Genomic DNA, 16,141 nt, shown 5'->3' with positions numbered 1-16,141 from the left:
AATTCTATTTCTTTTTACCCTTTAAAATCTGGTTCCTAGAAAATGTGAAGTTGCACATGCGGCTCATGTTATTGTCCTATTGGACAACGCTGTTCTAGAATACATTAGGAGGTTTCACGTGCTGTGGGAACAAAGTGGGGTAAAGAGGAGGGTCAGAGTGAAGAAAGGGTGTCAACTGTGAATGCAGCAGTGGAGGTGCCCTCACTGAGGTAACGAGACTTGAAGGCATGTGTGTCAGGTCTAGGAGAAGAGAGCTCTAGGAAGAGGGAGTGGCCAGTGCAAAGGCCCTGAGGTGGGGGCCTGCCTGCTGTTTGAGGTCCTGGGAAGCCCGTGTGGCTGGAGCCGAGGGACCCAGCGGGGCAGAAGTCCCTGAGTCAGGGAGGTAAAGGCAACCTGGACGGAGCAGGGTCTTTGAAGGCCATTGTACAGAGTTCAGCTTTTTCTCTGAGTAAAACAGAGTCTCTGCAGGGTTTTGAGCCAAACAGCGACACGACTGAGCTCCTATTAACAGGTTGGCTTTGGCTGTTGTGTGAGAATCAACCAACTGAAGAGAGGTGGGAGGACAATCGGGCAGCTTGTTGAGAGGCCCAGGCAAATATCTGCTCAGGATGATGACAGCACCCATCTCACGGGGCGGGTGTGTGGATTCAGCGCTAACCAGCGTAAGAGCTGGCAGGTGCAGAGTGCCTGAGAAAGGAGCGCTTACTTGACTAGAAGCTCCAGTGAGGGCAGGGACCTTGCCTCCAGTCTTCCTTGCCCTGGAGTCAGGAGAGGCGAAGGGCGTCCTCCCCAACAGTCCTGGAAGTCACCACCACCACCACCACCCTCGGCATCTCCCCCTGAGGACCGCAACAACCTCTGGCTGGCCTCCCCGCCTGCCGCCCTGCTGGGGTGCCCCCTGTTCAAAATCACTCAGCTGCCAGTCAGGTTGTAGGCTCCGGTGGCAGCACTGCAGGCTCCCCACCAATCCGGCCTCTGCCCCTTGCCCGCTCCACTCCCTGCCAAGCCTTTGCCCACACTATCCCTTCCACCCAGGAGGTCCACGTCAACCTTCCCACCCTCCCCTCCCTGTCCTGTCTTCTTCGACTTCTTTAAGGGCCAGCCTAGAGGTGATGTCAGGAGAAGATCCCCAGACTCTGCCTCCCCTAATGTATCCCCCACCTCCAAGCTGGATCTGATGCCCCGATCACATTTTGTGTATTTTTCTATTAATGGATTTGCAGTTCTGTGTCTCCTCACCAGATCGGTAGGGGTTGGAGCTTGTCTTAGACCTAACAGCATCCATTGCACTAGCGTGCTGGCTGACCCAGTAGAAGGGAAATGGGTTTGGAAGCACTGCTCAGAAATTCCCAAGACCCAGACAGCTTCTACCTTTCCCAGGACCCTCAGGGGCAACTAGAACTGTGGGTCCACCTTCCAGGGGCTCAAGGAACTCCAGGGCTCAGTAAGTAAAGCTGAAGCACACACTGGAGTCCAGGCCCCCAAGAGTGCCCCTTTCTCAATCCCAGCCCGTTGCAGCCAACAAGGCCCCACGGCCAAAGCCAGCCCCTCCCCTTTCCCAGGCTCGGACACATGGCCAGTTCCTTCCTTGACCAAGGTGCAGGGCCAGGACCACGCCATTCCTAAGGTAGCAGGACACACTGTGGGGCCCCAGGCTCGGTCTACGGAGCTCTCTCTCCCGCCCGTTCCCCGAGCGCCCTGCCCTGCTATACCACGGCAGAGAACAGGCAGTTTCCCCAGGGACGGCCCAGCCAGCACGGAAGGACTCCGGCCCCCAGCATGGTGAGGGAGGTTATGCCGTGTGTCCTACACGCGCCTGGGGCCCCCTTCCCAGGCCTGAGACAAATGCCATGTCCCCCGAGGGAGGAGCTACAGGGGCAGGAGGAAGTCTGGGACAAAGATTCAATGGAGAAGGAGAAACCAGGAGGAACTTTGAGATCAGAATTAAATTCTTTAATACAAAATGCTTTTTTAAAGATATATCTGTATTTCTTTGTTGCTGTTTAAAAATAAATATGTACTACGGAATATCTCGAAAAACTGCACTAGGGACAAAGATGTGATGTTAATATCTTTTCCCCCACAATTATTATGGATAAACAGTAGCACCAATAAATAAATGATAACAAATATTAAAATTAAAAAAGGAGAGAGATTTAGTATGTAGAATTCTCTATTTTTTCTTGTTTTGTTTTTACATATAAAAAACAGAATAGCAATGTCTATTTTATCAGAATCACATATATACATAAACATATATATATATACAAACACAAATTGCCAAATATATATATAGTATGTAGATGTATATTGAAACCTTATTTCAAAGGAATGTGTGGTGGGGAGCCGGGGGAAAGAAAGGGTGGGGCGGAGCTGAGCGTTAGCAAAATTAAATATCTGTTCAGGACAAGCTAGTGACTGTCACCGATCAGGGAAGAGAGATTGGAAACATCAGTTTTATACACAAAGACCAGTACAAATAAGAGAGAGCAAGAAGAGAGCAAGAGAGATATATCTCATAAATAGTTCAAATTAAATATTAACCAAGAATACTGAAAAAACCCTACTCTTTAATTAAATTAACTGTTTTAATTTCTAATTAAAAAGAGATATTAAATAAGTACCGTATATAAAACACTTTCTCTTTTCTCTGCCTCCATGGCGGGCACATGGATCCTGCCCTGTCTCTCTGTGCCGCGGAAGGGTCGGAGGGGGGCAGAGGAGGGTTAACCACTCACACACACAGAGCCAGGTCTCCTGGGGGACAGAACTAGTGGTTTCAATGGTCTGAGGACTTCAGGCCCCCGGGGCTGCACCCGGCAAGGGGAGCAGGCACACGGCCAAGGCAAGAGGCCCCTCCCGCTGACGACGAGTGTCGTCGGGCGGCTCTTCTTCCACCAGTGTCTCTCTTCTCTCCACCGGGGCATCTGGCAGTGGCCGTCTGGGCACCTCAGAGGCCAGTGAGAGTCGGTGAAGGCTGCCCAGGCTCCCGAATCTTCCAGGCAGCGCCCCTGGGGTCAGTTGCCCGTGCAGCACGTGAAAGGGATCCCCAAAGCACAGCAGTGTCCTGAGGCTCCCCAAACTCCTGGTCAGAGCCAGCGTCCTCGTCCCTGCACCTGCCGTCTGTCTTTCTGTCCGTCTGACTTGGGGCAGAGGCTCAGAACCAGGGCTGGGTTTGTCGGTGTTCCCAGAAGCAGGCCAAATTTGCCCCCATGCCCTGGCCTTGCATGTTCCCAGGCAAGGGAGGGGACACTGGCTTCCCTAAGAGGGACGAAAAGATCATGCCAGAGTCCCTCCTCCCGTCTTCTTCCTTGTTGGGGTCTGGACGGGAACATTCTCCTCCCAATTCAAGTCCACAGCAGTCAAATACATCCAGTGAAGACACCAATAACATTAGCAATGTTAATTTAAAAAAAAGAATATATATATTTTATATATATAAAATATATATATTTATTTTTATATATATAATATATATATATATAAACATATGTATGTGGGTGTGTCTACAGGAATCCCAGAAATAAAACTCTCTACCGGGCTCGGTGATTTAGCAGCAAGAAAAATTAAATGGCAATCCAATTCCAAGAGGGACCGTGCTTGGTCACCCGCCCGGGAATGCTTCTGCCGGAGTCTTGCCCTCCGGACCCAAAGTGCTCTGCGCAGTCTCCTCTTCCTTCATTTCAGGTTTCTGGATTAAGGATTGTTCTGTCAATGGTGATGGTGGTGTGGTGGCAGCGGCGTGGTTTCTGTATCAGTCGTTCTGTATCCATCTTTCCTGGTGAGAGGTCTGGTTCCCGAAACCCTGAGGGCGGTTCCTTCCTCCAGCCCGCCTCACCGCCTCGGCTTGTCACATCTGCAGGGAGTGGAAACGGAGGCTGGGGGTTAGGGCCAGCTGACAGGACCCGGTGGCGAGGCAGGCAGCCTCCCCCACCTGGCAGCCCAGGAAGGCGGGGGGGCACAACGCCCTTCTCCACGCGCCCCCTCCCAGCCTCAGCTACGAGCCTCGTCTTTCTGGAGCTCACTGGCAGCGGCAGACCCTGGGCACCAGGCTGCCTCTTCTCTCCCATGTGCTGTTTCACAGGGGGGTGGGAGAGGCAGCTGGTGGCTGCGCTACTCACACTGAAACAGAGCAGGCCAGGAAGTTTCTCGTCGCATCCCTGTCCCTGGGCTGATCCTCTTTCACCCTCCCCACTGAGAGGAGGGGTCAGAGCAGGCCCTGCCCTTCTGAGTCTGAGAATGGGGGTCCTAAGCCTCTAATTGGGGTGCTGAGTTTCCCCGTACGGCCAAGCCAGAGCCTGGGGGAAGTCTCAGGAAGCTGGGGCCACTTCAGTTAGCTACCAGGTCACTTCAGACACCCCATCCCAGACAGTCTCTCTGCAGAGTAACCTCTACAGAACCCTAAAATGGCAAGTCCCTCATCTCCCCCAAGGCTCCTAGGGGGTGTGGAGACCCCCTCATCCACTCCTAGAGTTAGGCTGAGCCCCCACCACCAACGCCAATATACCCTTCCCGTCTTCACACACCACCAAGACAGACAGAGCTCCACAGCAACACCCTGAGGCCTGGTCCCAGCGTCCCTCGAACACCCACAAGTACAGGAACGTGGTGGGTGGGAAGAGGTAGCCACACCCCAGGGACTTTGTTAATGAAGCATCGGGACTAGCCAGGGGACACCCTGGCCCTGCCTGGGGTACCCCCATAAAAGCCTCTTCTCCCTCGGTGGCCCGTACACTGGCCCGGAGGGCTCCCTGCCTTGGAGCACAAGCCAGACGGGTATAAACGCCAGGTGAGGCATCCGAAGATTGCCAGCCACCTGTCACGGTCCTGTGCTCCTGACCTTCACTCTCTAAACTTGCTCATGTGTTCACTCACACACTTGACACTTCCGTGATCCCCACTGTGGACGAGGAACAGATGCCTTGGAGGTACAGGTGCCTTGGCAGGGGGTCACACAGGTACATAAAAACCGAGCCCATGTGTGAGGAGTTGGTTCACAGTCTAAAGTTAGGAAAGTGGGCATTGACCTTCCCTCCGTTCATCCTGGGGCATTTGAAACATGTGGGCTCTTAGGGGTTGTTGCCGTAGCTACTGGAGTATTAAAGAAATCTTTTGTCCCCAGATGTTAAATCTCCTACCCGCCCTAAACCAACAGCCAGGGCCCATGCCCTCCAGAGGCCAGTATGAGGAGGGACTCAACCCGTGCCTCCTATGGAGAGGCACTGAGGGGTGAGAATCCTAGTGATGCAGACTTCAGAGGGTGAGGGCCCCCAGAGAGTGCTTGTACTTTGCAGTCTGCAATGTCCCCCACATCAGGAAGGGTCCTCAATGACAGCAGCGAAGGTAGCAATCACAGTATCAAGACAAACAGCCACCACGAGCAGGGCCACGGGACACAACACTCAGCTTGCGTCCACACCACCACATTAAGCCACACCAGTCTACCCACTCAGTCAACCAGGGCAACCTCTGAGGGGGCCCTGTCAGGCCAGGCCAGCACCTGCCACCCACCGCGAGAGCCAAGAAGGTAGTAGTCACCAGGCAGGCAGCTAGAAGCCAAGCAAGCAGCTGGCCCTTCTCAGGTACCCGCTCTCTCTCTCTCTCTCGCTCGCTCGCTCTCGCTCTCTCTCTCTCTCTCTCTCCAGCTCTGTGTGAAGCCCCTCTCTGACTCGCTTGCCCTCTGGGAACCAACCTGCAAGTACGTTCGTTTAACTCAAGCTGCCTCGCCTTGCAACGTGAGTCTGTGTTTTTGCAGGAACATTTACACGTCTGCGGATCTTGTACAAACAAATGCTTTCTCCGCTCTGAGCAAGGCCCACAGGGACTGCAAAAAGGCAAAAGGAAAGACATCTAAGCTAGAGCGTCAGCAGAGAGAGAGAAAAAAAACCATGCAACACCCTCTAACGTATGCGCAGCAGGGCCCCCACCTGGCTTGTGGGACCCCACGCCCTTCCACGCCCTGGAAGGGGCGAGCGCTGCAGTGGAAGACAGAGAGCGCAGCAGAAAGAGGCAGCGCTGGCGAGGAAGCCTGCCCGCGGGAGAGGCGGGCACAGACGGGCAGAGAGTGCGAGGAGAGGGCCGTCCCGGGGGGGACGCGTGCAAGTCTCAGGCCGCAGGGCCCCAGCAGCTCTGCCCCAAAGAGAGCACACCTGACTCTTCACCTGCCAGGGGCAGCAATCGGGGGCCACCTTCTCCCTGTGCGAGGGCTCACCCCCAGGCCCCTCCACCACAGGTGGGCTGACACAGGGTGTGACGACAGGCCCGGCCACTGGCGGCCAAAGGGCCCAGAGCGGGGCCCACCACGGCCTCCGGCCCAGAGGAAGCTGCCGCCCCACAGGGAGGCCTCTGTGGGCACCATGCGTTGGGCCACAATAGGAGGATCCCCTCCAGAAGCTCCGAGTCCATGAGCGGGGGCACCAGATGGTGCTTGACCCCACCCGACCTGCTCCTTCAGCCAGCAACAAGCTGCCCCATGTCATCCAAGCCCACTCCTCACACCACGTCTGCCCTCCTTACCACCCTCGGCTCCCAGACATGCACAGAAGCCTAGAGCAGTGGCGGTCAGCTGGTGCCCAGGCGCCAGTGCCGGGCACCCACGCCGACACAGCCTGCCACCAATGCCTAGTGGGTGAGACAGGCAGTGCCCAGCCGGCCAGAGCCCCTCCCTGATTCCTCCAGGCCCATGCCGCCCACCCACCCACCCCCAGCCTGGGACCAGCAACACCACCACCACATCTACCCATCGGTGCCAATTAGTGGAGTGAGAGAGAGAGAGAGAGAGGGAGAGGGAGGGAGGGAGGGAGGGAGGGAGGGAGGGGCTGGGGCAGAGGGGAGGATGAGAGCCAGGGAGGGAGCAAGGAGGCATGGAGGATTAAGAGGTCCTGTGAGCGGGAGTTAGACTGGGGGCTCTGGGGAGGCTCAGGGAAGGAGACAGCAGAGGCACCACGTACAAGTTCCAGGATTTATACCGGGATTTCTTGCGCTTTCTCTTTTGCCCCTTTCCCTTTCCTCGAACTGATTTTCTGGAAAATAAAAAAACAGAGCCAGAGGGGTGGGGGCAGGGGAGAGGAAAAGCAGCTGTGAGGAAGGCAGGGCACAGGACATGCTGGGGGACAGAGGCAGGTGGGCTCTGGGGAGAGCTTGCTCGCACTCACGGGTCGGGGCCGCAAGCATCAGATGGATGGCTCCTTCCGCTCACTTTGGCCACCCTGGGGTGGCAAACCCAGCCCTGGGCAGGGCTTCGGGTGGGGAGCAGAGGCTGGCTGGAGTGCACAGGCCCCAAGGCCTCCATGCTCACGGTGGCACCTGGCCCCAGGCTCTTAGCCCAGAGACCCTGTATAAGTCTGACCCTGAAGGTCGGGGTGTGGGCGCTGTAAAAGGTAGGCCTCTAGAGTTGGGTGAGGTCAGAGACCTGATTTGACAGGGGGCAGGGAGGAGACTTGCTGGTTGTGCCTCAGGCACCTTCTGTCTTCATTTCCAAGTGCAATAGCAAAAGGGTCCCTCCAGGGGTCCTGCCTCTGCGAATGAGGGGAGCAGCTCCACTGGGGGCTGGCACAAAACCAAGGATGGCACATAAAAGGCATCAGCCCGCCTGAGCCATAACCTGGGCTGAGATGGGGCTGGGTGTCCTCAGAGCCCCGGGCACGCTGGCAGGAGGGCGGAGTGGGCGTTAGGGAGGCGTGGGGAGGAGGCGCCTGGGCGTCACTTGGCAGAGAGCTCTCTCCCCAGCCTGTCAAAGCCTGCTACTCCATCTCACCAGACTCCCTTCTGAGTCCAGGCAAGCCCCCCACTCTCCCTGTGGGAAAAGCAGGCACTTGGGGAGAGCGCAAGGGGGGCAGGCTGAAGCCCGGCACTGTCAAGGGAACCAGCACTCTCCTCACCAGCCAGACCCCGAGGGTGCCCCTCAGAATGTCTGCCACAGGACAGGAAAGGAGGAAGGGGCTGGGGAGAGGGGCAAGGCTATTCCCTCTTGTTCAGAGAAAACGCTAAAAGGAGGACAGTCCTGACACACACACGCCCACTCTCCCTCTTCTCTCTCTAGTAGCCAGACGAATCCTGGAAGTTGGGGACTCAGAGAAGAGGAAAGGGGCTGAGGCCTGGGGGACTTCGATGTCTCCAGAATACTGGGCAGGCAGGGTGGGGGGAGTGGGGAGGGAAGGGCACAGATGCTCTCTCTCAGTCTCTTCCTGCAGACTCCTCCCCCAGGCGAGCTACTCACCTGCCTCAAAGGCTCACCGCCCCAGACCTTGCCCTCTGCCCCCGCTTCATCCTGTCTCTCGACCCTCCACACTGAGCAATGGAAGCCTCAGAAAATGACCACGAACAATTCAATCAGTTCTTTCTTCCTGCCAAGAGGGTTGAGTGTCTCTGGCCGGCCTCACTCTAACAGGAGGGCAAGCACCAGGAAAACACCCCAGCCGGCCCCAAAGCCAGTTGCACCACCACAGCGGCCGCCGCAGAGGCCATTTCCCGGGATGCACAGAAGCGGGCCTCTCTGCCACCCACTCCCTCTCCCCACCGCGGGTGGGTGACGGGAGGCCGCAGCGAGCCAGGGAGCCAGTGTGCACGCTGCCCCTCCACACACCAAAACCACACGTCCTGGCCAGGGATGCCCCAGAGACCCGGAACACGTCGCCCCTCCCGAACAAAGCGCCAGGCTCCCAGCCGGGTCTTGTCACTAAGTCAGGAGCCGCAGTCCTGGACTTGCCCCATCCCACTGCTGCCACCGCATGTCCTCGTGAGGCCAGCTCCTGGACCCGGTGGAGCCGTCAGACCCCGACAGAGGAAGCCGAGAGCCCAAACCAAGAAAACCAGGCAAGGAGAAGGAGAACTCAAGTCATGGCCACTTACTTTTCTTGCCTCGCTCTGTCTTTCTTTGGTCTGCAGTGGGCAGAGAAAGAGAAAAGAACAAAACAGAGAGGGGTTCAGATGGCAATGACAGTAACTGTACTAATATTAATAAAAACAACAGTGTACCTATGATAGATACAGTTTTAATCTCTTTACATATAACTCAACCCTTATAACAATGGTATGAGGTACGTACTATTATTGTACCCACTTTACAGGTGTGGAAACTGAGGCACACTGACATAAAACTGAAATGCCCAAGGCACTTGGAAAGTGGAAACGGGTTAACACGCAGAACGTGCAGAACCCTAGCACAGAGCAGACAGCCATCTGCCGAATGATTCAACCCGTGACTCCATCCTCACCTGCATTCACATTTGCTGTGCTGTAGGAAGCTCATCTCTCCTATGTGCTGGACTTTGTGAATTCTGATCCGCATAATCTAGAAGAGAAAGCGTATCACAGAGGTTAGTGACCCAGCCAGCCATACCCAGGTGGGACACCCCTGTGGCTCCTGCCACTCAGCACCCAGGGGTTCTGCAGAGCAGGGATGGGTGGTGGAGGTAGGCGGACCAGGGGCTCTACCAGAAAGAGCCTCGGGCCCATCCCAACTCCCCCAGCCCTGCTGACCTCAAGGAGCCCCTGCTCCTCTTGAGGGCAGACCCAGCTGCAAGGGTTGGCCAGGCTGGGAATTCAGGTCCTAGGTTCTTGCCATTCCCCATCCCTCCCCTCCTTTCATCCCTTCTAGGCCTCACCCTGACCCTGGTAGCAACCTAAGAGACCCTCACCCTAGGGTCTCAGAGCTCTCTCCCACCACCCTGTCCAGGCTGATATGGACCCTGTTGCCAGGCAGCACCAAACACCTGGCTTTGAAACTCCCCACACACCATGCTCACCCAGTTTCCCAAACAGAGCCCCAAAGAGGGATGGAGGGCAAGACAGGCTCCCATCACAGATGTCCCCTCCTCTCGAACCCAGGGGGCAAAGGTGAGGGAGGAGGAGGTGGTTGGGGCTTGCTGAGAACCTGGGCTGGGCAATGCAGGCATCTCTTCTCCCAAAGTGACAAGAGCCCTCACACCTCCCCTGGCTGACTCAGGGTCAGGAGCTGAAAAGGCAAGTCTGGCTCTTCCTCTCAAGCATCCTCCTGCCCCTGCTCCTCCCAGGCACCCACCTGCATGGTGATGTTGAACTCCTCCGTGGGCACACACTCCAGGGCCTCGTCGTTGCAGCAGCCCCCGCACCGCATCAGGGGCACGCACGATGGCTTGAAGATGTACTCGATCTCATCGGGGTACTCCTGGAAGATGTCTACCAGGGTCTCGATCGGGCGGCAGTAGCTGCGCTGGTAGACATCCATGAACTTCACCACTGTGTGGGAGGGAATGAAACATCAGACCAGCAGCTCACACAAAAGACGGCCACCCCTAGCTCCACCGGGCTCTGTAAGGCCACTCCTCAGGGTTTCCGTGAGAGGTACCCACTATTGGGCAAGTCCTTCCACAATTTGAACTTAAGTCCCTCCAGCTGTGGTGGGAGTCCTCCCCTCAGCATTCTGTCAACACTGCAGACGGCCTGTTTCTATGCCACAGGCGGCAGGGTGCTGCCAGGCTCCACGGGAGACGGCCTGCCATACCTGATCCCCCTCCCCGCCTGCCTCGCCATGACAGCCACGCCAGTTCCTGGGCCTACCCTGCTGCCGGAGGATGGTCTGAGTAGCAGTATACCTGTGGGGGTGCTCTAAGCCTCCCGTGATAAAGGGCAACAGCCAGCTTGGCCAACCTACCCCCCATTTCCATACAACCTCTCCACAGCCACAGCCATGCCCTATCAACCTACCAACAACCATTTAAGGAGCATGTGGCTGGGCACGGTGTCCAGCAGTCCATAGCTGTCCTCTTGGATGATCCTCTACTATGAGGTTCCAGTGGGACCTCCATTTTACAAATGGGGAACTGGAGGCTCTCAGAGGCTGAGTAGCTTGCCCCCACACCTTGCGGCTAGTAAGTGGTAGAGTTAAAATCAGCTCCGACACCAAAGCCTTCCCTAGTGGTTGCCATATGAAAACAGAGGGGAGGCTTTAGGGCACCTTGTCACCTGCCAGACCCCTCCCCAGACACGGGCTGAGGGGGCAGGGGCCAGCAGCACAGGTCCAGGGCTGCCTGGAATCAGCAGGTGGCAGTGGGCGGGCATGCGGTGCAGGCACTGCCAGCCGCCGATAACCCCGCCCAAGAGGGCAAACTGCTTGCATCATGGAAAAAACGGTGCTGCCACTGCAGCCACGGAGCACATCTAGAAGCTGATCTGGAGGGAGACCAGGGCAAAGACAGCTTCCCAGGCTGGCGGTGGAGCCTGAGGTGCATTGGAGCATGAAGGGGTAATTCTGGGCCACAGGGGCGGGCCCTTGAGAATAAATAAACTCAGGACTGTGGAATGACTACTCCAAATTGTGGCCCAGCCTGCCACTCCCTATCACCGTCCCCCCACCCCCCGCCACCACACACACAGCAATCCCGTTCCTGAAATGAGTTTCCCTTAGACAGGAGGAAAGAGCAGCACCCAGTCAGCGAGAGGCAGGCTCCAGCCATGACTTGGTGTGGCCGCGGGCCAGTCCCTCCCTCTCTGCGCCTCCGACTCTGCACATCTATGTAAGCGGGCTGGGCCGATGTCTAGAGATACTGAAACAGAGGCAGAAATGCGGGATTCTGCCTTCCATTTCCGGCCTCCCAAACAAGCTCCCTTTCCTCAGCCCAGGTAACACAGGTTCACAGCCTCACCAAGGTTACCTCTCCCCAGGGGCCGGAGCCCCCCCCCCCCACTCCAGGGGTGCACCACAGGGGGCTGGAGAGGGGCTAGAGAGTTGAGGGGAAGTGGGTGGGGGAGGCCACAGGCAGGAGCACAGAAAGCACTGAGGGCCCCCAAGCCAGCCCCAGGCCTTGCCTGAGGTCTCTACTTCCCCAATCCAGGCAATGGGCACAGAATTCTTCTCCACCCCAAAAGGGCTAAGGTAAAGCATCATCAAAAAGAATGTAAGCAAGACCAGGGTTCTGAAGAAGTCCTTTTTTAGGCCAAATCTACACTGAAGAAGATGACTAATCAAGAAGCCGTGACATGATACTTGGTCGTGGCTGGGGACAGAGGTAGCCCAGGCTTCCGGGCCATAGGTCCCATGCAGGACAGGAAAGTGGAAAAGACTGGCCTGGGCCATGGTGGCTGACGGTGCGGGGTAAAAAGACCCTGGATGAGAATTCCGTGGAAGAGCTCCCTAGAATCCCCAAGGCCTGAGGGGAGGCGAAGCGGGCAGCTCCACCAGCACCCTGCGCACCCTGGCCACGGCCTCCACAGGAGGCCAGCCACCCTGCTGCTGCACAGGGCGCGGACACAGTACGCTCCAACGTCGGGCTGCCGCGGTTTTCCTTATTTCTCAGAGACAACTTCCCCCCAACAAACAAAGGCCATTTGTCTTGCCTCTCTCAGGCCACAGGGACCACTGGGAGGCTGAGGGGGTGGGAACACTGGGAGCGGGTGGCCTGTCAGTGGCACAGGCCTTGGAGTGGCCAGAAAGCCAGGCCCTGAGCCAAGAAAAGGGTTCCCGGGCCAGGAGGGAGGATGAACTGGCTGGGCATCATCACAAGCCCTTGGCCACTACCCTGGGCCTAAAGGATTTAGGTCAGGGAACCTCACCTGGAGGAAGACCCCAGGGCCTTTCCCCCTCAGAGGTGGGGAGCTGGGGGAGTAGCACTGGGCACCTCTCCCCCAGGCTGGAGCGGAGGCCGCATGCAGTAGTGGAGAGAGCCTGGACATCCCTAGAGCAATGGGAGGCTCCCCACACCAAACGAGGCGAACAAAAGGCAGGCCAGACAGGCTGACGGGACTTGGGCAGGGGGGCGGGGCGCCGGGGAGCTACAGTCAGCCCTCTGCTGGCCCAGGAAGGAAGTTCACAGCACCCAAACCTCCTCCGCCAGGAGGGCAGAAGGAGGCCTTAGGGCTTTCTCTCTCTAACCCCAAAGGCACACAAACTGGGGGACGGGGTCCCATGAGGCTGGGCCCTCGGCACCTCCAGCTCGTGCACAGCCAGCTCTCTGGACAGCAAGGGCCACAGCCCCTCCACGAAGGCCCCGCTGGTGAGACATGCTGGGTTGGAAGCAACATGGAGGATCCATCCTCCCTGGGGAGGCAGACGGACATCTGGGACCCTTGAACATTGTTCGCCGTCCTGGTCTGTGCTCACAGCTCCCTCTCCAAAGAAAACTTTACTGGAAAGAACAGTAGAAGTCCTATCCCTAGTAGCAGCCTGAACAGGAAAGAGAGTTCTCCAGAAGGAAGGGTTAATTTCATCCATTCCTGGTCCCTGTCACAGACCATAAAAGAAGGAACTGGGCCTCCCCACCCAACCCCAGGAGGAGTCGAGGGACCCCATCCTAGAGGCAGGAGGACTCACCTTGGTGGGCTTTCTGCTCTCCTTCTGCCATGGGCGCAGCCTGGGACCACTACAGACAAAACAGAAGAGTGAGACATGGGCATGTGCAGGGGGACCCAGGCCTAGCCACCCTGCCCCTGCTTCCTCCTCCCAGCCCTCGGCCCTTCCAGCCCACAGCCTCTGGCTTCTCCAAGGCTTCCCCAAGCACAGAGCCTGCTTACCCCCTGGGCTGCTCCAATTCTAAAGCCAAAGAAGATACAGACTGACCAGACATTGTGTGTGTTGGGGAGCGGGGGAGGCACTCAAAACGCAGTAGGAAAACACCAGAATGTCCAGGTCCTTGCCCCTTCCCCACAGTTCCCTCTGCCCATTCTCAATTCCCTCTGGCCCACAGTTCCCTCTGGGAAACAGCTGAGCTAAAAGAAGTGAATCCTCTCAGGCCCCCTGACTCCTTGGTCCAAAGCCACAGGTAAGTATTAAGGTCAAAAAGGACAAATTTGTACTGGGGCAAGAAGGAGGGACTGGGGGCCAGAAAAACAACATGGTGACCTTCTCCTGCTGACGTGACAAATACCAGGGTGAGCTGTTGCTGGGAAGGGAGGGGGTGTAGAGGACTGAAGGGCACCAATCACCCTCCCCCATCCAAACTCTTCAGGCTGCAGGAATATTCAACAAACTCACAGGTTGCCTGGAGGGTAAAACCTGGGAGGAAGCCCCGGGGGAGGGCACAGTCCGCGTTCCCCCCCATGCACAAAGCTCACGGGGCCTGAATACAGCTCCAACACTTCTGGCTTCACACTCCGATCTCGGTCCCTGGTTCCTCCCCCCCACACACACTGCGGGGGGGGTCCCCAAGTCCCTCTCACCTGGAGCTGGAGCTTCCTCAAATGCAACCAGGGAAGCCTTCTATGCCTTAACATTGCCCAGCCCCTAGGGGGCCCCCTGCACTACCAAGGCCTGAAGCCTCCCCCAGCCCTCCCCACCCCCACCAGATGAGTCCTCCTCTCCCCTGGAGCTGTGAAGGTCAACAAGCCCAACCACGTGGGCCTGACAGCACTGGGTACAGGCTTCCCTCAGCCCTTCCAGAGGGTCTTCATTTCTCACCAACTACCCACCCCACCTGCCCCTCTTTCCAGCAGATCCTGAAAAGCAGAGCTAACCCACAGAACTGCAGACCCACTGAGAGGAAGTCTCACAGTCTGTCTGGCTCCCTCTCCTTCCCACACACCCCCAATGTACCCCAGTTCCCCCAGCCTTGCCCCCAGGGCCAAGGTCAGATAACAGTTTCCAGACTCTCAGCCGGATAGCCTCCAACTGCAGCTCCCTCAGGGGGCCACCCAGAGTCTCCACTTCAGCCCCTCACCCATCCCACGACCCCCCCCCCCCGCGGCTTCCCCCTACGAACCAGGTACACCCTCCACTCCTCCTGGGCTGCAACCAGGAAAGTGAACAAAAACTTCATACCCGCTCAAGGCCAGGGGGCACAGGGAGGTGCAGTTCTGTGCAGGGAGGGGCCAGGTGCCCTTCTCTGGGGGCCTCTGAAGGTCACACTGTGGCCAGTCGGCCACTCTTCCCCACCCCCAGCCCCACCCCCACCCCCACTTGGAGGCCTGGAGCCGAAGCCTTTGTGCCAGGGTCTGAGGAACTCAGGTGGCAGCAGGGACCCCAGCCCATTTCCTTCCTTCTGCCTCTCCACGAGCAGTCTCAGGCTGAGGGAAGGTCTAAGGGAGAGGTGGAAAATGACCCCTTGGGTGGCTTTGAGAATCAAGTTGGTTGGGCAAGTATGAAGTTGCAAGAAACCACCTGCTCCTGCTCCAACGTCTAATTTCACTAGGACAAAGTGTGTTTGCAAGACTGGCAGGAGCTCCTTCCAAAGGTTCAGGGAGGGTTAGTTCCGCACTATGTAACAGCAAATTTGAAATCGTTTTTCCAAACTGTGTAAAGCGGGGTAATGACACTCTTTAAACCCTCCCTTGGCCCACTCGCATAAAAGCTTAAGCGCAACTCACTCGGAAGCGTGGGGGAAGGGAGGGAAGCTGACTGTCACTAAGCTGGGACTTTAGGTAGAGTCTCGACAATGCACCTGGTGGGCTCTGGCACCCTGACCTGGCATCTCGGACAGAGATTATCCCTTCCCTGGACTCTGGGGCTGGAGAGAGGTTAGGCGGGTCTTCTCAGCAGAGAGGAGTAAAAGAAAATAAAAGGGTGGGCCGGGGCTTCTCTTCACGCCAGGGAGGAAATGGGGAAGGGGCGTCAGGAGATTCCTCCTTAGCACAGGGAGTGAGGTCTGGAGACGGCTGGAAGGGACAGGGTGGTTCTCCGGGTCCTCCCGCTGGGGCTACCTCGAGAGGTCACCTTCCCGCAGAGAGCCGGCGGGGGGAGGGGCGCCTCTCGCAGCTCGGGACTCCCCGCTCGGGCCGCGGCGGCTCCGAGAACACGCGGCCGGCCAGGCCCGGGCTGATGTAATCGGCTCCGCGCCGCGCGCGCCCGGCCGGCCGGGCGGGGGAGGGCGGGCACCGAGCGGGACGCGAGCGGGGACCGACCGGGGTGGTGCCGCACAGGTGGCCCGGCGGAGGTGGAGGGGGTGGTCTCCGCAGCAATCCACCCCAAAACTTTTCCTAAACTCGTGGAGAGAGCCAAAGAGATGGGGTGGCAGTGACAGCAAGCCCCCTCTTGCGCCTGCGCCCTGCCCCCTTCAAGCTCTCAGCCCTCCTTCGGTCCAAGGTCCGAGCACACTCCTGCCCGCTGGGCTCCGGCTCCCGCCCCCGCTGCCCGGACTTCCAGTTCGTCGGGGACAAGCGGCGGGGAGCAAACTTCAGCAGCCGGCGACAGCGCAAGCCCAGCCCCCTCGGCCTCCTCCAGCGGCTCCCGCCC

At 57.8% G+C, this 16,141-nt stretch overlaps 1 protein-coding gene across 1 annotated transcript; it reads right to left on the bottom strand.

The window, feature by feature from the left end:
• Positions 1-1,931: 1,931 nt before the first annotated feature.
• Positions 1,932-14,700, bottom strand: VEGFA (vascular endothelial growth factor A). Its single transcript, XM_045842791.1, has 8 exons — positions 14,673-14,700; positions 13,289-13,337; positions 10,022-10,218; positions 9,216-9,292; positions 8,851-8,880; positions 6,951-7,022; positions 5,693-5,824; positions 1,932-3,856 (listed from the first exon to the last, which is right to left on the bottom strand). The coding sequence occupies exons 2-8, from the start codon at positions 13,317-13,319 to the stop codon at positions 3,835-3,837; spliced, it is 561 nt and encodes a 186-aa protein (XP_045698747.1). The 5' UTR covers positions 13,320-13,337; positions 14,673-14,700; the 3' UTR covers positions 1,932-3,834.
• Between the last annotated feature and the right edge of the window lie 1,441 nt (positions 14,701-16,141).

Source organism: Phyllostomus hastatus, unplaced genomic scaffold (genome assembly GCF_019186645.2).
Source record: "Phyllostomus hastatus isolate PE091 unplaced genomic scaffold, TTU_PhHast_1.1 phas_contig_40, whole genome shotgun sequence".
Taxonomy (NCBI): Eukaryota; Metazoa; Chordata; class Mammalia; order Chiroptera; family Phyllostomidae; genus Phyllostomus; species Phyllostomus hastatus.
This window is presented reverse-complemented; position numbering and strand designations above follow the sequence as displayed.